Here is a 16,665-nt window from a genome sequence, read left to right as displayed (position 1 = left end):
GGGTAGCATTCTGTATATGTTCCTGACAAAAAAATCCAAGTTTATCTAACTCTAAATCTATATTTTTTTAAGAACATGCTGAAAAATGCAGGAGCTCATCTGATCATGACCTCTCTCTCTCTAACTCCTGTCTAGCGTCTCTTTTTCTCTCTCCTCTCACTCTTCCTCCATCTCTCTGTACCTGCAGAAGCCAATCCAGAGGAACTCCTGAGAGGATAAAGTAGTGGTGAGTGTAGAGCGTTACCTGATGTTTCTGTTCAGGTAAGATAGTCACACCCTGATACCTCTCCTTTAATTAGACTCTGGAGTGGAGGAGGGGAAACAACATATGGAAACAACATATGGAAACAACATATGGAGAGAGAGAGAGAGAGAGAGAGAGAGAGAGAGAGAGAGAGAGAGAGAGAGAGAGAGAGAGAGAGAGAGAGAGAGAGAGAGAGAGAGAGAGAGATATAGAGAGATATAGAGAGATATAGAGAGATATAGAGAGATATAGATATAGAGAGATATAGATATAGAGAGATATAGATATAGAGAGATATAGATATAGAGAGATATAGATATAGAGAGATATAGATAGAGAGAGATATAGATAGAGAGATAGAGAGATATATATAGAGAGATATAGATAGAGAGATAGAGAGATATATATAGAGAGATAGAGATAGAGAGATAGAGAGATATATATAGAGAGATAGAGAGATATATATAGAGAGATATATATAGAGAGATAGAGATAGAGAGATAGAGATAGAGAGATAGAGATAGAGATAGATAGATATAGATAGAGATATAGAGAGATATAGATATAGAGAGATATAGATATAGAGAGATATAGATATAGAGAGATATAGATATAGAGAGATATAGATATAGAGAGATATAGATATAGAGAGATATAGATATAGAGAGATATAGATATAGAGAGATATAGATATAGAGAGATATAGATATAGAGAGATATAGATATAGAGAGATATAGATATAGAGAGATATAGATATAGAGAGATATAGATATAGAGAGATATAGATATAGAGAGATATAGATATAGAGATATAGATATAGATATAGAGATAGAGAGATATAGATATAGAGAGATATAGATATAGAGATAGAGAGATATAGATATAGATATAGAGAGATATAGATATAGATATAGAGATAGAGAGATATAGATATAGATATAGATAGAGAGATAGAGAGATATAGATATAGATATAGAGAGATATAGATAGAGAGATAGAGAGATATATATAGAGAGATAGAGATAGAGAGATATAGATAGAGATATAGAGAGAGATATAGAGAGAGATAGAGAGATATATATAGAGAGAGATAGAGATATAGAGAGATAGAGATATAGAGAGATATAGATATAGAGATATAGATATAGATATAGAGATAGAGAGATATAGATATAGAGATAGAGAGATATAGATATAGATATAGAGAGATATAGATATAGATATAGAGATAGAGAGATATAGATATAGATATAGATAGAGAGATAGAGAGATATAGATATAGATATAGAGAGATATAGATAGAGAGATAGAGAGATATATATAGAGAGATAGAGATAGAGAGATATAGATATAGATAGAGATATAGATATAGAGAGATATAGATATAGAGAGATATAGATATAGAGAGATATAGATATAGAGAGATATAGAGAGATATAGATATAGAGAGATATAGAGAGATATAGAGAGAGATAGAGAGATATATATAGAGAGAGATAGAGATATAGAGAGATAGAGATATAGAGAGATATATATAGAGAGAGATATAGATATAGAGATATAGATATAGATATAGAGATAGAGAGATATAGATATAGAGATAGAGAGATATAGATATAGATATAGAGAGATATAGATATAGATATAGAGATAGAGAGATATAGATATAGATATAGATAGAGAGATAGAGAGATATAGATATAGATATAGAGAGATATAGATAGAGAGATAGAGAGATAGAGATAGAGAGATATAGATATAGATAGAGATATAGAGAGAGATATAGAGAGAGATAGAGAGATATATATAGAGAGAGATAGAGATATAGAGAGATAGAGATATAGAGAGATATATATAGAGAGAGATATAGATATAGAGAGATATAGATATAGAGAGATATAGATATAGAGAGATATAGATATAGAGAGATATAGATATAGAGAGATATAGATATAGAGAGATATAGAGAGATATAGATATAGAGAGATATAGAGAGATATAGATATAGAGAGATATAGAGAGATATAGATATAGAGAGATATAGATAGAGATATAGAGAGAGATATATAGAGAGAGATATAGATATAGAGAGATATAGATATAGAGAGATATAGATATAGAGAGATATAGATAGAGATATAGATATAGAGAGATATAGATAGAGATATAGATATAGAGAGATATAGATATAGAGAGATATAGATAGAGAGATATAGAGAGATATAGAGAGATATAGATATAGAGAGATATAGATATAGAGAGATATAGATATAGAGAGATATAGATATAGAGAGATATAGATATAGAGAGATATAGATATAGAGAGATATAGATATAGAGAGATATAGATATAGAGAGATATAGATATAGAGAGATATAGATATAGATATAGAGAGATATAGATAGAGAGATAGATATAGAGAGATATAGATAGAGATATAGAGAGATATATATAGAGAGAGATATAGATATAGAGAGATATAGATATAGAGAGATATAGATAGAGAGAGATATAGATATAGAGAGATATAGATAGAGAGAGATATAGATATAGAGAGATATAGATATAGAGAGATATAGATATAGAGAGATATAGATATAGAGAGATATAGATATAGAGAGATATAGATATAGAGAGATATAGAGAGATATAGATATAGATATAGAGAGATATAGAGAGATATAGATATAGATATAGAGAGATATAGATATAGAGAGATATAGATATAGAGAGATATAGATATAGAGAGATATAGATATAGAGAGATATAGATATAGATATAGAGAGATATAGATATAGATATATAGAGATAGATATAGAGAGATATAGAGAGAGATATAGATATAGAGAGATATAGATAGAGATATAGAGAGAGATATATAGAGAGAGATATAGATATAGAGAGATATAGATATAGAGAGATATAGATATAGAGAGATATAGATAGAGATATAGATATAGAGAGATATAGATATAGAGAGATATAGATAGAGAGATATAGATAGAGATATAGAGAGATATAGATAGAGATATATAGAGAGAGATATAGATAGAGATATATAGAGAGAGATATAGATATAGAGAGATATAGATATAGAGAGATATAGATATAGAGAGATATAGATATAGAGAGATATAGATATAGAGAGATATAGATATAGAGAGATATAGATAGAGATATAGATATAGAGAGATATAGATATAGATATAGATATAGAGAGATATAGATATAGAGAGATATAGATAGAGATATAGAGAGATATAGATAGAGATATAGATATAGAGAGATATAGATATAGAGAGATATAGATAGAGAGATAGAGAGAGATATAGATAGAGATATAGAGAGAGATATAGATAGATATAGATAGAGATATAGAGAGAGATATAGATAGAGATATATAGAGAGAGATATAGATAGAGATATATAGAGAGAGATATAGATAGAGATATAGAGAGATATAGATATAGAGAGATATAGATATAGAGAGATATAGATAGAGAGATATAGATAGAGATATAGAGAGATATAGAGAGAGATATATAGAGAGAGATATAGATAGAGATATATAGAGAGAGATATAGATATAGAGAGATATAGATATAAAGAGATATAGATATAGAGAGATATAGATAGAGATATAGATATAGAGAGATATAGATATATAGAGATATAGAGAGATATAGATAGAGATATAGATATAGAGAGATATAGATATAGAGAGATATAGATATAGAGAGATATAGATAGAGATATAGAGAGATATAGATAGAGATATAGAGAGAGATATAGAGAGAGATATAGATAGAGATATAGAGAGAGATATAGATAGAGATATATAGAGAGAGATATAGATAGAGATATATAGAGAGAGATATAGATAGAGATATATAGAGAGAGATATAGATATAGAGAGATATAGATATAGAGAGATATAGATATAGAGAGATATAGATATAGAGAGATATATAGAGAGATATAGATATAGAGAGATATATAGAGAGATATAGATATAGAGAGATATATAGAGAGATATAGATATAGAGAGATATATAGAGAGATATAGATATAGAGAGATATAGATATAGAGAGATATATATATAGAGAGATATATAGAGAGATAGAGTGTGACAGTGAAGAGAGAGATCAGAGGGAAAGAACGATGGATAAAGTGACAGTGTGGCGTACACAGGTGTCTGTACAGAACAGTGGACTAGAGTGGAATGGCTGCTACGCATTGTGCTGTAGCGTGTGTGGCATATGCAGCTATGTGGAATGGCTGGTTGTAATGACTCATTCTCGGTGTTAGAGGCATCTGTCCCACATAAACACACACTTTCTGCTGTCTGTCTGTCCATGTAAACTCCTAAAAACACAATCAACTACAATTCCTATAATCCTCCTTACTTTTGGTGACCACGCCCTCCAGCCTAATGATGTTGGGGTTGTCGAACTGTCCCATGATGCTGGCCTCTCGGAGGAAGTCCCGCCTCTGGCGCTCCACGTAGCCGCCTTTCAGTGTCTTTATCGCCACAGCGATTTCCCTCTTCCCCAGCGTCCGCAGACGACCGCTACACACCTCCCCAAACTCACCTGGAATATACACACACACACACACACACACACACACACACACACACACACACACACACACACACACACACACACACACACACACAGTAACCATATCAAACCACTGGAGGGCAGTGTTGCAGTACAGAGACAACTCCACCACACGTTTAACTCTGAATTATTCAACTCTCTAAAATGTCTCTTTGCTCCTTTTGAACTATCAGCCTACAATCAATCCATAGTCTCTCCTCTGTTCTCTAAAGCTCTAACAGCTTTCATATCCCCCACTGTGAGTGTGTGTGTGTGTTAGATTGTTATACTGAGCAGAGAGAATGTAGTCTTAAATCAAGTGCTGGGAGGGGAAGCACAGGCTCTCTACTGTATAGGAGAGATATAATTAACTTCCTTTCTGTAAAATGAAAACAGATTGCTTCATATGGCATATTATGGCATATTACACCCAGATGCCAGATCTTCTCACATCCACTAGGGTATATATATAGAGCATACTGTGCAAATCTAAAGGATCTTCTGTAATGAGTACTGAATATATATATATATAGTTGCCATAATTTACCTTGTTCTTTCCATGCCAATGAAGCTTGACGAATTGAATGGATAATTGAGGATAGAGTGCCCACCTGCTCCGATGACTCTTTCTATGCGGATCCGGGTTGGGTCAATCTCTTTGGCAAACTCATGGACAGCCTGAGTAGGATCCTCATAGGTGTCCGGGTCTACATAGGTCTTTACCCCTGGGTACGGGAGGGCTGAGAGAAGGAGAGAGGAGAAGAGAGGAGAGACGATAATGAATTCTAGGTCAAGAGAGGAGAGAGTGGGTTCTGCCTTTGGTAACTTTGCTACCTGCTGTTTTATGCCTCGTCTTTGTTAACAACCTCTAGTCTCCAAACAGAACAATCAATGGTCATGCAAAACAGAGCTCCAGCATTAACCTGAAGACACAATCAACCTCAAACATCCACTTCTGGATGAAACACAACTCTGAAGGTTAGAGCGATAAGTCAAGATATCAGTGGAGAGAGAGGAGGAATAAACAGGAAAGAACAGAGAGAAAGAGGAGGAGAGAGGAGAGAAGGAGGATGAGAAGAGAGAGTGTCCTCTATGTCCTCCACTGATGAGGACAAGGATAGCTCTGAAACACAGAGACAGTCTGTATGGAGTCAAGCCTATTTGTTAACAGAGAGAGAGAGGAGACACACACAGGGAAGGCAGTAAGAGGTCCTGTCAGCTGGACTCTCTCTCTCAGAACTCATCTTGCTGTCTGTCTGTTTCTCTACCACTGCCCCCCCACCCTCCTATCTCCTTCTGAGTCATTTCCCTCTGTTCCTTTCTCCCCCTCTCGCTCATCTCAGAGATAAAACACAGTGGATGTGGGGAAAAAGAGAGACAGAGAAGGAAAGACAGAAAGAGGTAGAGGAGAGGCAGAGCTATAACTAGATTCAGCCAAAAGGTAAGACACACAGATGACTTGAAATGGATTCTGAAGAGGAAGCGAGCAGGAGAGGATGGAGGGGGAGAGAGAGAGAGAGATGGAGGGAGGGAGGGGTGTTTCAGAACGTTTTGTTCTGTGGATTTGTTTAAAGTTGGCAATGTATCACTCCTACTGGCATCCCTCCCCCTCCCTCTCTGTGTTGTAAAACTGAGCGAGGGTGTTACCAATCTCTCAAAGTCTGCTACGGCCAGGGGTTAGGGACACACTTCATCCACATTTACATCTAAACTAATGGAGGCTTGAGAATGGCAGACATGGTTAGAATTGATTGTATGCAAATTGTCCACAGAGTGTTTTTTTCCAGAATAGTTCTCTTTAGCATGAAATGGACAGAGACGCTCAATAAGGTACGGTGTTTGTGTGGGAAATCTATTTTTAAGCTTTAAGTCTCGCCACAGTTTAGCCATTTATCTTTCAACACAAACACTCACAGGAGGTGGAAATAATCAAATGAAATGCGTCTGTTCACCTGAATTGGTCAAATTGGGTGTGAAGTGATGTGAGTCAGAAAGAGAGAGGCAGAGAGAAAGACGAGTAGAGAAGGAGAGTAGAAACAGAAGTCCTACCATTTCCGTTCTGATAGTTGGTCCTCCTCTTGTCGTCTGAGCTCATCTTGGATTTGATGTACCACTGACACCTGGGAGACACAATGACACATTGTCCTTTAGAGAGATGAACTACTAAACCAAACTGAGTGTTGTATCGAGTGGTGTTGTTGGAGAACATTTTCTCTGAGAAACTTGGATCAACACCTTTCTATTTGCACTTTCACCAGAGCAGTCGTGTGTAACATGGAATGTGTTTGAGTGTGTGACTTTAAAATGTGTTTGCATGTGTGTGTGTGAGACTTGGAATGTGTTTGGGTGTTATGTGTGTGTGTGTGTGTGTGTGAGACTTGGAATGTGTTTGGGTGTTTGTGTGTGTACACTTGGAATGTGTTTGTGTGACTTGGGATGTGTTTGGGTGTGTGTTTGATTGATCACCGCTCCTCATACACTCACCACACATTTAGACACTGCTCTCTATAAGAGCCCATCCTCACACACACACACACACACACACACACACACACACACACACACACACACACACACACACACACACACACACACACACACACACACACACACACACACACACACACACACACACACAGTGTGGAGAGGATCACAGGTTCACACTCCAGCCAGTCAACTTCATTAGCTTTATCATGCTGGAGGAACAGGAAGTAATTAACATCTAGTCTACAGATCTACAGGAGAGAGACAGGGAGAGACAGGGAGAGAGAGGGAGAGAGAGAGGCACGGTTTATCTATAGTGGTGATTAGATAATTAAGTAGACTATTAACAGACACAGAGGGTGTAGCTGTGGCTGCCATGCCCCTAGGCAGGCTGGGAGAGGACGATTGGGGGAGACAGAGAAAGTGATAGAGACAGAAGAGGTGAGTTAGTGCTGGCACCAGTCTGATAACTACATAAAAGAGAGAGCGAGAGAAACAGAGAGTAAGAGAGGGAGGTTACAGCCCCGTCCATGAGCCATTTCACAGGTAATAATCATATCAGCACAAATACACAGACAGACAGACAGACAGACAGACAGACAGACAGACAGACAGACAGACAGACAGACAGACAGACAGACAGACAGACAGACAGACAGACAGACAGACAGACAGACAGACAGACAGACAGACAGACAGACAGACAGAGGTATGTGTGTGGTATATTTAGTCCAACTGCATGGCTTACATCAGAGGCGAGCTAAGAATAGGAGAGAAGAGAGAGTCAGGGGCTTGGTTAGCCAGTTTTGAGGAGAAGAGAGGAGGGACAGAGAGGAGGGACAGAGAGGGGGACAGAGAGGAGGGACAGAGAGGGGGACAGAGATTACAGTCTTTAGAAATAGACAGGGGTCTGGGTTGAAAAGTGAAAGTTCTCCATTGTCCACAACTTTGACATTAAGAAGGTTTAAATGATGCTGATTGGAATTAGACAGAGGGCAGAGCAATCAGAGCACTCATTACTGAGAGAGGAGGGTTCAGTGTGGGAGTACACACGCCTGAGTGTTACTGTGTGTGTGTGTGTGTGTGTGTGTGTGTGTGTGTGTGTGTGTGTGTGAGCGCGTGTGTGTGTGTGTGTGTGTGAGCGCGCGCGTGTGTGTGTGTGTGTGAGCGCCCGCGCGCGTGTGTGTGTGTGAGCGCCCGCACGCGTGTGTGTGTGTGTGTGTGTGTGTGTGTGTGTGTATGTGTATGTGCGTGTTTGTGAGTGACCATGGTTTCTCCATAGAGGCAAGCCTAACCAGATCCAGATTGCCAGATCAGAGAGGCTATCAAAGTGCTGGATATCTGTGGGTTGCCAGGTTGGGATCCTGCTGTGTGAGGTCTGAGGCCTGGACATTGACAGAGAAGAAATCACAGCAGAGATAGAGGGGGAGAAGAGGAGGGGAGATGAAAGGAGAGGAGATGAGGAAAGAAGAGAAGAGGAGGAAAGAAGAGTGGAGACGAGATGAGAGAAGAAACAATGTTTTTTTTTTCACCTTTATTTAACCAGGTAGGCCAGTTGAGAACAAGTTCTCATTTACAACTGCGACCTGGCCAAGATAAAGCAAAGCAGTGCGACAAAAACAACAACACAGAGTTACACATGGAATAAACAAACATACAGTCAATAACACAATAGAAAAATCTGTATACAGTGTGTGCAAATGAAGTAAGGAGGTAAGGCAATAAATAGGCCATAGTGGCGAAGTAATTACAATTTAGCAATTAACACTGGAGTGATAGATGTGCAGATGAGGATGTGCAAGTAGAAATACTAGTGTGCAAAAGAGCAGAAAAACAAAAACAAATATGGGGATGAGGTAGGTAATTGGTTGGATGAGCTATTTACAGATGGGCTGTGTACAGGTGCAATGATCAGTAAGATGCTCTGACAGCTGATGCTTAAAGTTAGTGAGGGAGATATAAGTCTCCAACTTCAGTGATTTTTTGCAATTCGTTCCAGTCATTGGCAGCAGAGAACTGGAAGGAAAGGTAGCCAAAGTAGGTGTTGGCTTTGGGGATGACCAGTGAAATATACCTGCTGGAGCACGTGCTACGGGTGGGTGTTGCTATGGTGACCAGTGAGCTGAGATAAGGCGGAGCTTTACCTAGCAAAAACGTATAAACTCAGCAAAAAAAGAAACGTCCCTTTTTCAGAACCCTTTCTTTCAAAGATAATTTGTAAAAATCCAAATAACTTCACAGATCTTCATTGTAAAGGGTTTAAACACTGTTTCCCATGCTTGTTCAATGAACCATAAACAATTAATGAACATGCACCTGTGGAACGGTCGTTAAGACACTAACAGCTTAACTTTTTCGGGCTAGGGGGCAGTATTTGGAAGTTTGGATCAATGTGGTGCCCAAAGTATACTGCCTGTTACTCAGGCCCAGAAGCTAGGATATGCATATAATAGTATTGGATAGAAAACACTCTAAAGTTTCCAAAACTGTTAAAATAATGTCTGTGAGTATAACAGAACTGATATGGCAGGCAAAAACTCAAGGACAATCCATCCAGAACCTTTTTTTTTCTAGCTCACCTCTGATTACAATGGCTGGGAATGGGAATATAAAAGGAAGTCCTCCCAGATTGCAGTTCCTAGGGATTCCACTAGATGTCAACAGTCTTTAGAAAGAGTTTCAGGCTTGTTTTTTGAAAAATGAGCTAGAATTTGTAGTTTTTCTAAGTGGCTCCCATTTTGGCTGTAGTGTTTGTTGCACGTTCCGGTGAGGGCGCATGCTTCGTTATTTATCTCCGGTAATGGTCTCCGGTATTCTCCTTCTTAAATTTTATCGTTTATTTACATATTAGGATACCTGAGGATTGATTAGGAACGTTGTTTGACTTGTTTAGAAGAAGTTTATTGGTAACTTACGGGATTCATTTTGTATGCATTTTGAACGAGGGACACCGGTGGATTACTGAGTCAAGCGCGCCATTGAAACGTAGTTTTTTGGGATATAAAGAAGGACTTTATTGAACAAAAGGACCATTTATTATGTAACTGGGACCCTTGTGATTGCAACCAGATGAAGATCTTTAAAGGTAAGTGATTTATTTTATCACTATTTCTGACTTTCGTGACGCATCTGCTTGGTTGGAAAATGTATGTAATGCTTTTGTGTGCAGGGCGCTCAGATAATCGCATGGTATGCTTTCGCCGTAAAGCCTTTTTGAAATCTGACAACGCGGCTGGATTAACAAGAAGTTAAGCTTTTAAACGATGTATGACACTTGTATTTTCATGAATGTTTAATATTACGATTTCTGTAATTTCAATTTGGCGCACTGCAATTTCACCGGATGTTGGCCAGGTGGGACGGTAGCGTCCCAATGATCCGTAAGAAGTTTTAAGACGGTAGGCAATTAAGATCACAGTTATGAAAACTTAGGACACTAAAGAGGTCTTTCTACTGACTCTGAAAAACACCAAAAGAAAGATGCCCAGGGTCCCTGGAGGTGGAGGGTCCGTCATGGTCTGTGGCAGTGTGTCACAGCATTATCAGACTGAGCTTGTTGTCATTGCAGGCGATGTCAACGCTGTGCGTTACAGGGAAGACATCCTCCTCCCTCATGTTGTACCCTTCCTGCAGGCTCATCTTGACATGACCCTCCAGCATGACAATGCCACCAGCCATACTGCTCGTTCTGTGCGTGATTTCCTGCAAGACAGGAATGTCAGTGTTCTGCCATGGCCAGCGAAGAGCCCGGATCTCAATCCCATTGAGCACGTCTGGGACCTGTTGTATCGGAGAGTGACAGCTAGGGCCATTCCCCCCAGAAATGTCCGGGAACTTGCAAGTGCCTTGGAGGAAGAGTGGGGTAACATCTCACAGCAAGAACTGGCAAATCTGGTGCAGTCCATGAGGAGGAGATGCACTGCGGTACTTAATGCAGCTGGTGGCCACACCAGATACTGACTGTTACTTTTGATTTTGAACCCCCCTTTGTTCAGGGGCACATTACATTTCTGTCAGTCACATGCCTGTGGAACTTGTTCAGTTTATGTCTCAGTTGTTGAGTCTTGTTATGTTCATACAAATATTTACACATGTTAAGTTTGCTGAAAATAAACGCAGTTGACAGTGAGAGGACATTTCTTTTTTTGCTGAGTTTAGATGACCTGGAGCCAGTGGGTTTGGCAACGAATATGTAGCAAGGACCAGCCAACAAGAGCATACAGGTCACAGTGGTGGGTAGTATATGGGGCTTTGGTGACAAAACGGATGGCACTGTGATATACTGCATCCAACTTGCTGAGTAGAGTGTTGGAGGCTATTTTGTAAATGACATCGCCGAAGTGAAGTATTGGTAGGATAGTCAGTTTTAGGAGGGTATGTTTGGCAGCTTGAGTGAAGGAGGCTTTGTTGTGAAATAGGAAGACGATTCTAGATTTCATTTTGGATTGGAGATGCTTAATATGAGTCTGGAACGAGAGTTTACAGTCTAGCCAGACACCTAGGTATTTATAGTTGTTCACATATTCTAAGTCAGAACCGTCCAGCGTAGTGATGCTGGACGGACGGGCGGGTGTGGGCAGTGATCAGTTGAAGAGCATGCATTTTGTTTTACTAGCATTTAAGAGCAGTTGGAGGCCACGGAAGGAGTGTTGTATGGCATTGAAGCTCATTTGGAGGTTTGTTAACACAGTGTCCAAAGAAGGGCCAGATGTATACAGAATGGTGTCGTCTGCGTAGAGGTGGATCAAAGAATCACCCGCAGCAAGAGCGACATAATTGATATATACAGAGAAAAGAGTCGGCCTGAAAATTGAACAGATTGCATAGCGGAGACGGTACGGTGGGATTCGAAATGGTCGGTGATCTGTTTGTTCACTTGGCTTTCGAAGACTTTAGAAAGGCAGGGCAGGATGGATATAGGTCTAACAGTTTGGGTCTAGAGTGTCGCCCCCTTTGAAGAGGGGGATGACCGTGGCCGCTTTCCAATCTTTAGGAATCTCAGACGATACAAAAGAGAGGTTGAACAGACTAGTAATGGAAATAGTGCCGCAGTATGCAAATTTCTGTTTGAAAAAGGTAGCGTTTGCTTTCCTAACTGACTGTGGATATTGGTTCCTGACTTCCCTGAAAAGTTGCATATTGCGGGGACTATTCGATGCTAGTGCAGTACGCCACATGATGTTTTTGTGCTGGTCAAGGGCAGTCAAGTCTGGAGTGAACCAAGGGCTGTTCTTAGTTCTACATTTTTTGAAAGGGGCATGCTTATTTAAGATGGTGAGGAAAGCACTTTTAAAGAACAACCAGGCATCCTCTACTGACGGAATGAGGTCAATATCCTTCCAGGATACCCGGGCCAGGTCGATTAGAAAGGCCTGCTCGCAGAAGTGTTTTAGGGAGCGTTTGACAGTGATGAGGGGTTGTTGTTTGACCGCGGATTTGGGGTTGTACCTGGTAGGTTCATTGATAATTTGTGTGTGATTAAGGGCATCTAGTTTAGAATGTAGGACGGACGGGGTGTTAAGCATATCCCAGTTTAGGTCACCTAAAAGTACAAACTCTGACAATAGATGGGGGGCAATCAATTCACATATGGTGTCCAGGGCACAGCTGAGAGCTGAGGGGGGTCTATAACAAGCGGAAACAGTGAGGGACTAATTTCTGGAGAGATGGATTTTTAAAAGTCGAAACTCGAACTGTTTGGGCATAGACCTGGATAGCATGACAGAACTCTGCAGGCTCTCTCTACAGTTGATTGCAACTCCGCCCCCTTTAGCAGTTCTATCTTGACGGAAATGTTGTAATTGGGGATGGACATTTCAGAATTTTTGGTGGCCTTCCTAAGCCAGGATTCAGACACGGCAAGGATATCAGGGTTGGCGGAGTGTGCTAAAGCAGTGAGTAAAACAAACTTAGGGAGGAGGCTTCTGATGTTAACATGCATGAACCCAAGGCTTTTACGGTTACAGAAGTCAACAAATGAGAGAGCCTGGGGACATGCAGGGCCTGGGTTAACCTCTACATCACCCGAGGAACAGAGGAGGAGTAGGATAAGGGTACGGCTAAAGGCTATAAGAACTGGTCGTCTAGAGCGTTGGGGACAGAGAATAAAAGGAGCAGATTTCTGGGCGTGGTAGGATAGATTCAGGGCATAATGTACAGACAAGGGTATGGTAGGGTGAGAGTACAGTGGAGGTAAACCTAGACATTGAGTGACGGTGAGAGAGGTTGCATCTCTGGAGGCGCCAGTTAAGCTAGGTGCGGTCTCTGCATGTGTGGGGGGTGGGGCAAGGGAGCTATCTGAGGCATGTTGAGCAGGACTAGGGGCTCCGCAGTAAAATAAAACAATGAGAGCTGCCCTAAATAACAGTATACAAGGCATATTGACATTAGAGAGAGGTATAAAGCAATCACAAATGTTGATTGGGAGAGCTAAGACCACAACTGGTAAGACAACAATGGGTAAACAGCTAAGACAACAGCAACGGGTACATGGTGATGAATGGGCAGAGAGGGTCAGTTAGCTACACACAGGGCCTGAGTTCGAGGCTGGGGCTGACAGATAAACAAAATGAAGTACCGTATTAATGAACAGTCCAGCTGGCATCAGCTGTGTAGCCGAGTGATCATAGGGTCCAATGAACAGCAATAGATGAAACAGGGAGCCGTTCGGTAGTCGTTACTACGCTAGGCTAGCAGGAGTTCAGAAAGCTAGCAGGCCTGTGCTAGCAGATGGGTCTTTGCCGACATCCACGACGCAGAGGCCGGTTGAGAGCACATCGGCCGAATTACATCAGCAGACCAGTCGTCATGGATCGGCGGGGCACCGTGTTGACAAGGGTCCAGGCCAATTGGCAAGAGAGGTATTGTAATTGGTGTACTTCGTTTGCTAGCCGGGAGATGGGCTAACTGGTGCTTGCTTCTGGACAAGGGCGTTAGCCACAATAGTCACTCGGTAGCAGCTAGCTAGCTGCGATGACCCGGTGTGATGGTCCAGAACATGCGGCAGGAATCCGGAAATGTAGTGGAAAAAAGCAGTCCGATATGCTCAGGGCTGATATCGCGCTGTGCAGACTCGCAGGTATTATCCGGGCTAAAGCGGCTGGTGTCTGAGCTAAAGGTAAAGATCGCTAGCAGTGGCTAACAATGACTAAATACCTAGTAGCTAATTAGCTGGTTAGCATCTGATGGCTAGCTTCTGATGGAGGTTCCAGTTATAAGGTCTAAACAATAACAGATCCGTACCACATTGGGTGAGGCGGGTTGCAGGAAGGTATATTTAATCCGAAAATTGAAAAAAAGAGATTGAAATATATTGAAATGTATACAACAACAAAAAAACGAAAAGAAAAACTGAATATTTACACGGGACAAAAACAAACATGTCATACTGCTACGCCATCTTGGATCCTCGTCTCATCTCTTTAGATGAGAGATGAGAGAAGAGGTGGATTTGTCTATTGACTGTAGCCCCCCCAGTGATGGGGTCAGTGTGTTGATTAAAGCTCCTTTATCAGACCTGTCTAGCACCACTCTATCACTGAATCACTGGCTTTGAAAACACACAAAGACTGAACGCACACACAGACAGACACACAAACAATTTTTCAAAGGTGTTCTCAAAAAAGGGTGTAAAGGATAGTGTTGCGGCTTTAAAGGCTATTCTAGGATATTCACGAACACACGGGCTCAAAAACACACACACACACACACACACACACACACACACACACACACACACACACACACACACACACACACACCTTTCAATATCAAACCCTGCCCAGAGCTTTAATCTAAAAGTCAATGTAATTCAACCTACTCTCTACCCTAATATCCACTGAGTCATTACTACATGCTGAAGCCACTGTGTTTCCACTGATAAAAGAGGAGAGAATGAGGAGAGGATGAGAGGAGAAAGTGCAAAGAGACGAAAGAGAGAGGAGCACAGACAGAATGATGAGAGGACAGAGAGGGATCAGAGAGTGAGGAAAGAGAGGAGAGAGGGATGAGTGTTGAAAGATAACCCTGAAGTAGAAGTGAAGAGCAATAGTGTGGGTTTAGAGTAGAGTACAGAGATAGACCCACCCCTACACAGGCCGGACGGTCACCTATACATAGACAGATACACACATGAGGATTGAGGGACAGTCCTGGTTTAACGGGTTCCTGTTTGACGCTACTTCTCTAAATTCACAGTGCCTCAGCGCACTCCCTTATTTAGAAAGCTTTTCAGAACAGAGACTTAACACCTACATAGACTGGAAGGTCATCTCTAAGGTTTCATCACATCCTACTTTTAATTGTTCTTTGGGTACTTTTCAAACTTTTAAAAATGAAGTGTGAAATGCCATTGTATTACTGTATGTAGTTCTCTCAGTACAGAGGGAGCTGTCCACAGTAGTGTGGTGCTGAACTTTCCTACAGCCCTGTCAGTACTACTGAAGACTACTACATCTCCTTATTTTAATACTTGAATATTCGATGAGGAGTGTTGACGTCAACCGCCTGCATTCAATGTAGAGAGATGCTATGCCACTAGCCTCATGTCGTGAATACTGTATGCAGAGCCATCTCAAGACAACTCCGATATAAAGTGTTTTTTCTCAAATTTGCCGGGATGTCACGTGTCCTACTTATATCAGTACACTCGTAGTAACCTAAGCATTCCAAAAAATGTATTTGATCAAATAAACCTACACCTAGCAAATAAGTCATTACATTGTTTGCTGACCAAATTCTACACTCTCTCTTTGACCTCTACTGTATATAAAAACTCCTCCCTTGGTGTGCGAAAGAAACTGAACAACGCCACCTGCTCGAGAAGACAGATTTTTGGCCAAGTTATCCCTCTCGCTTCGCCTTTTCCTTTCTGGTGCTGTCGATGGCGCTGAACTATCCATGGTGCTGAACTATCCTACAGCCCTGTCAGTGCAACTGAAGACATCTTTAGTGCTGTCCATAGTGATGAGCTGTCCATGGTGCTGAACTATCATACAGCCCTGTCAATGCTCCTGAAGACACCTTTAGTGCTGTCCATGGTGCTGAACTATCCTACAGCCCTGTCTGTGGTGCTGACCTACTACTCCTTTGGGACATCTCCCAAGAACCTAAGAAGTGTGTGTGTGTGTGTGTGTGTGTGTGTGTGTGTGTGTGTGTGTGTGTGTGTGTGTGTGTGTGTGTGTGTGTGTGTGTGTGTGTGTGTGTGTGTGTGTCTTACCGTCCGGTGATGAGGAAGAAGAGGGTGAGGATTATGAGGAGAGTGAAGCCTCCCACGGCTGCCGTGACGATCACCAACACCTGACCCTGGTCTGACGCCATGTCCGACGCTACG

General features: G+C 40.8%; 1 protein-coding gene across 1 annotated transcript in view; it reads right to left on the bottom strand.

The window, feature by feature from the left end:
- LOC106582188 (ephrin type-A receptor 6) overlaps positions 1-16,665 on the bottom strand; it is a 227,633-nt gene that overhangs the window by 18,082 nt on the left and 192,886 nt on the right. Inside the window, exons 9-12 of the mRNA XM_014165015.2 lie at positions 16,552-16,660; positions 6,900-6,970; positions 5,462-5,590; positions 4,656-4,841 (exon numbers count right to left, since the gene is read on the bottom strand). Of these exons, the coding sequence (XP_014020490.1) occupies positions 4,656-4,841; positions 5,462-5,590; positions 6,900-6,970; positions 16,552-16,660 (495 nt within the window). The remainder of the gene's footprint in view (positions 1-4,655; positions 4,842-5,461; positions 5,591-6,899; positions 6,971-16,551; positions 16,661-16,665) is intronic.

This window comes from Salmo salar, chromosome 21, assembly GCF_965601325.2.
Source record: "Salmo salar chromosome 21, fSalSal1, whole genome shotgun sequence".
Classification (NCBI taxonomy): Eukaryota; Metazoa; Chordata; class Actinopteri; order Salmoniformes; family Salmonidae; genus Salmo; species Salmo salar.
The sequence above is the reverse complement of the archived record's forward strand: the minus strand, read 5'-3'. Positions and strand labels throughout refer to the sequence as shown.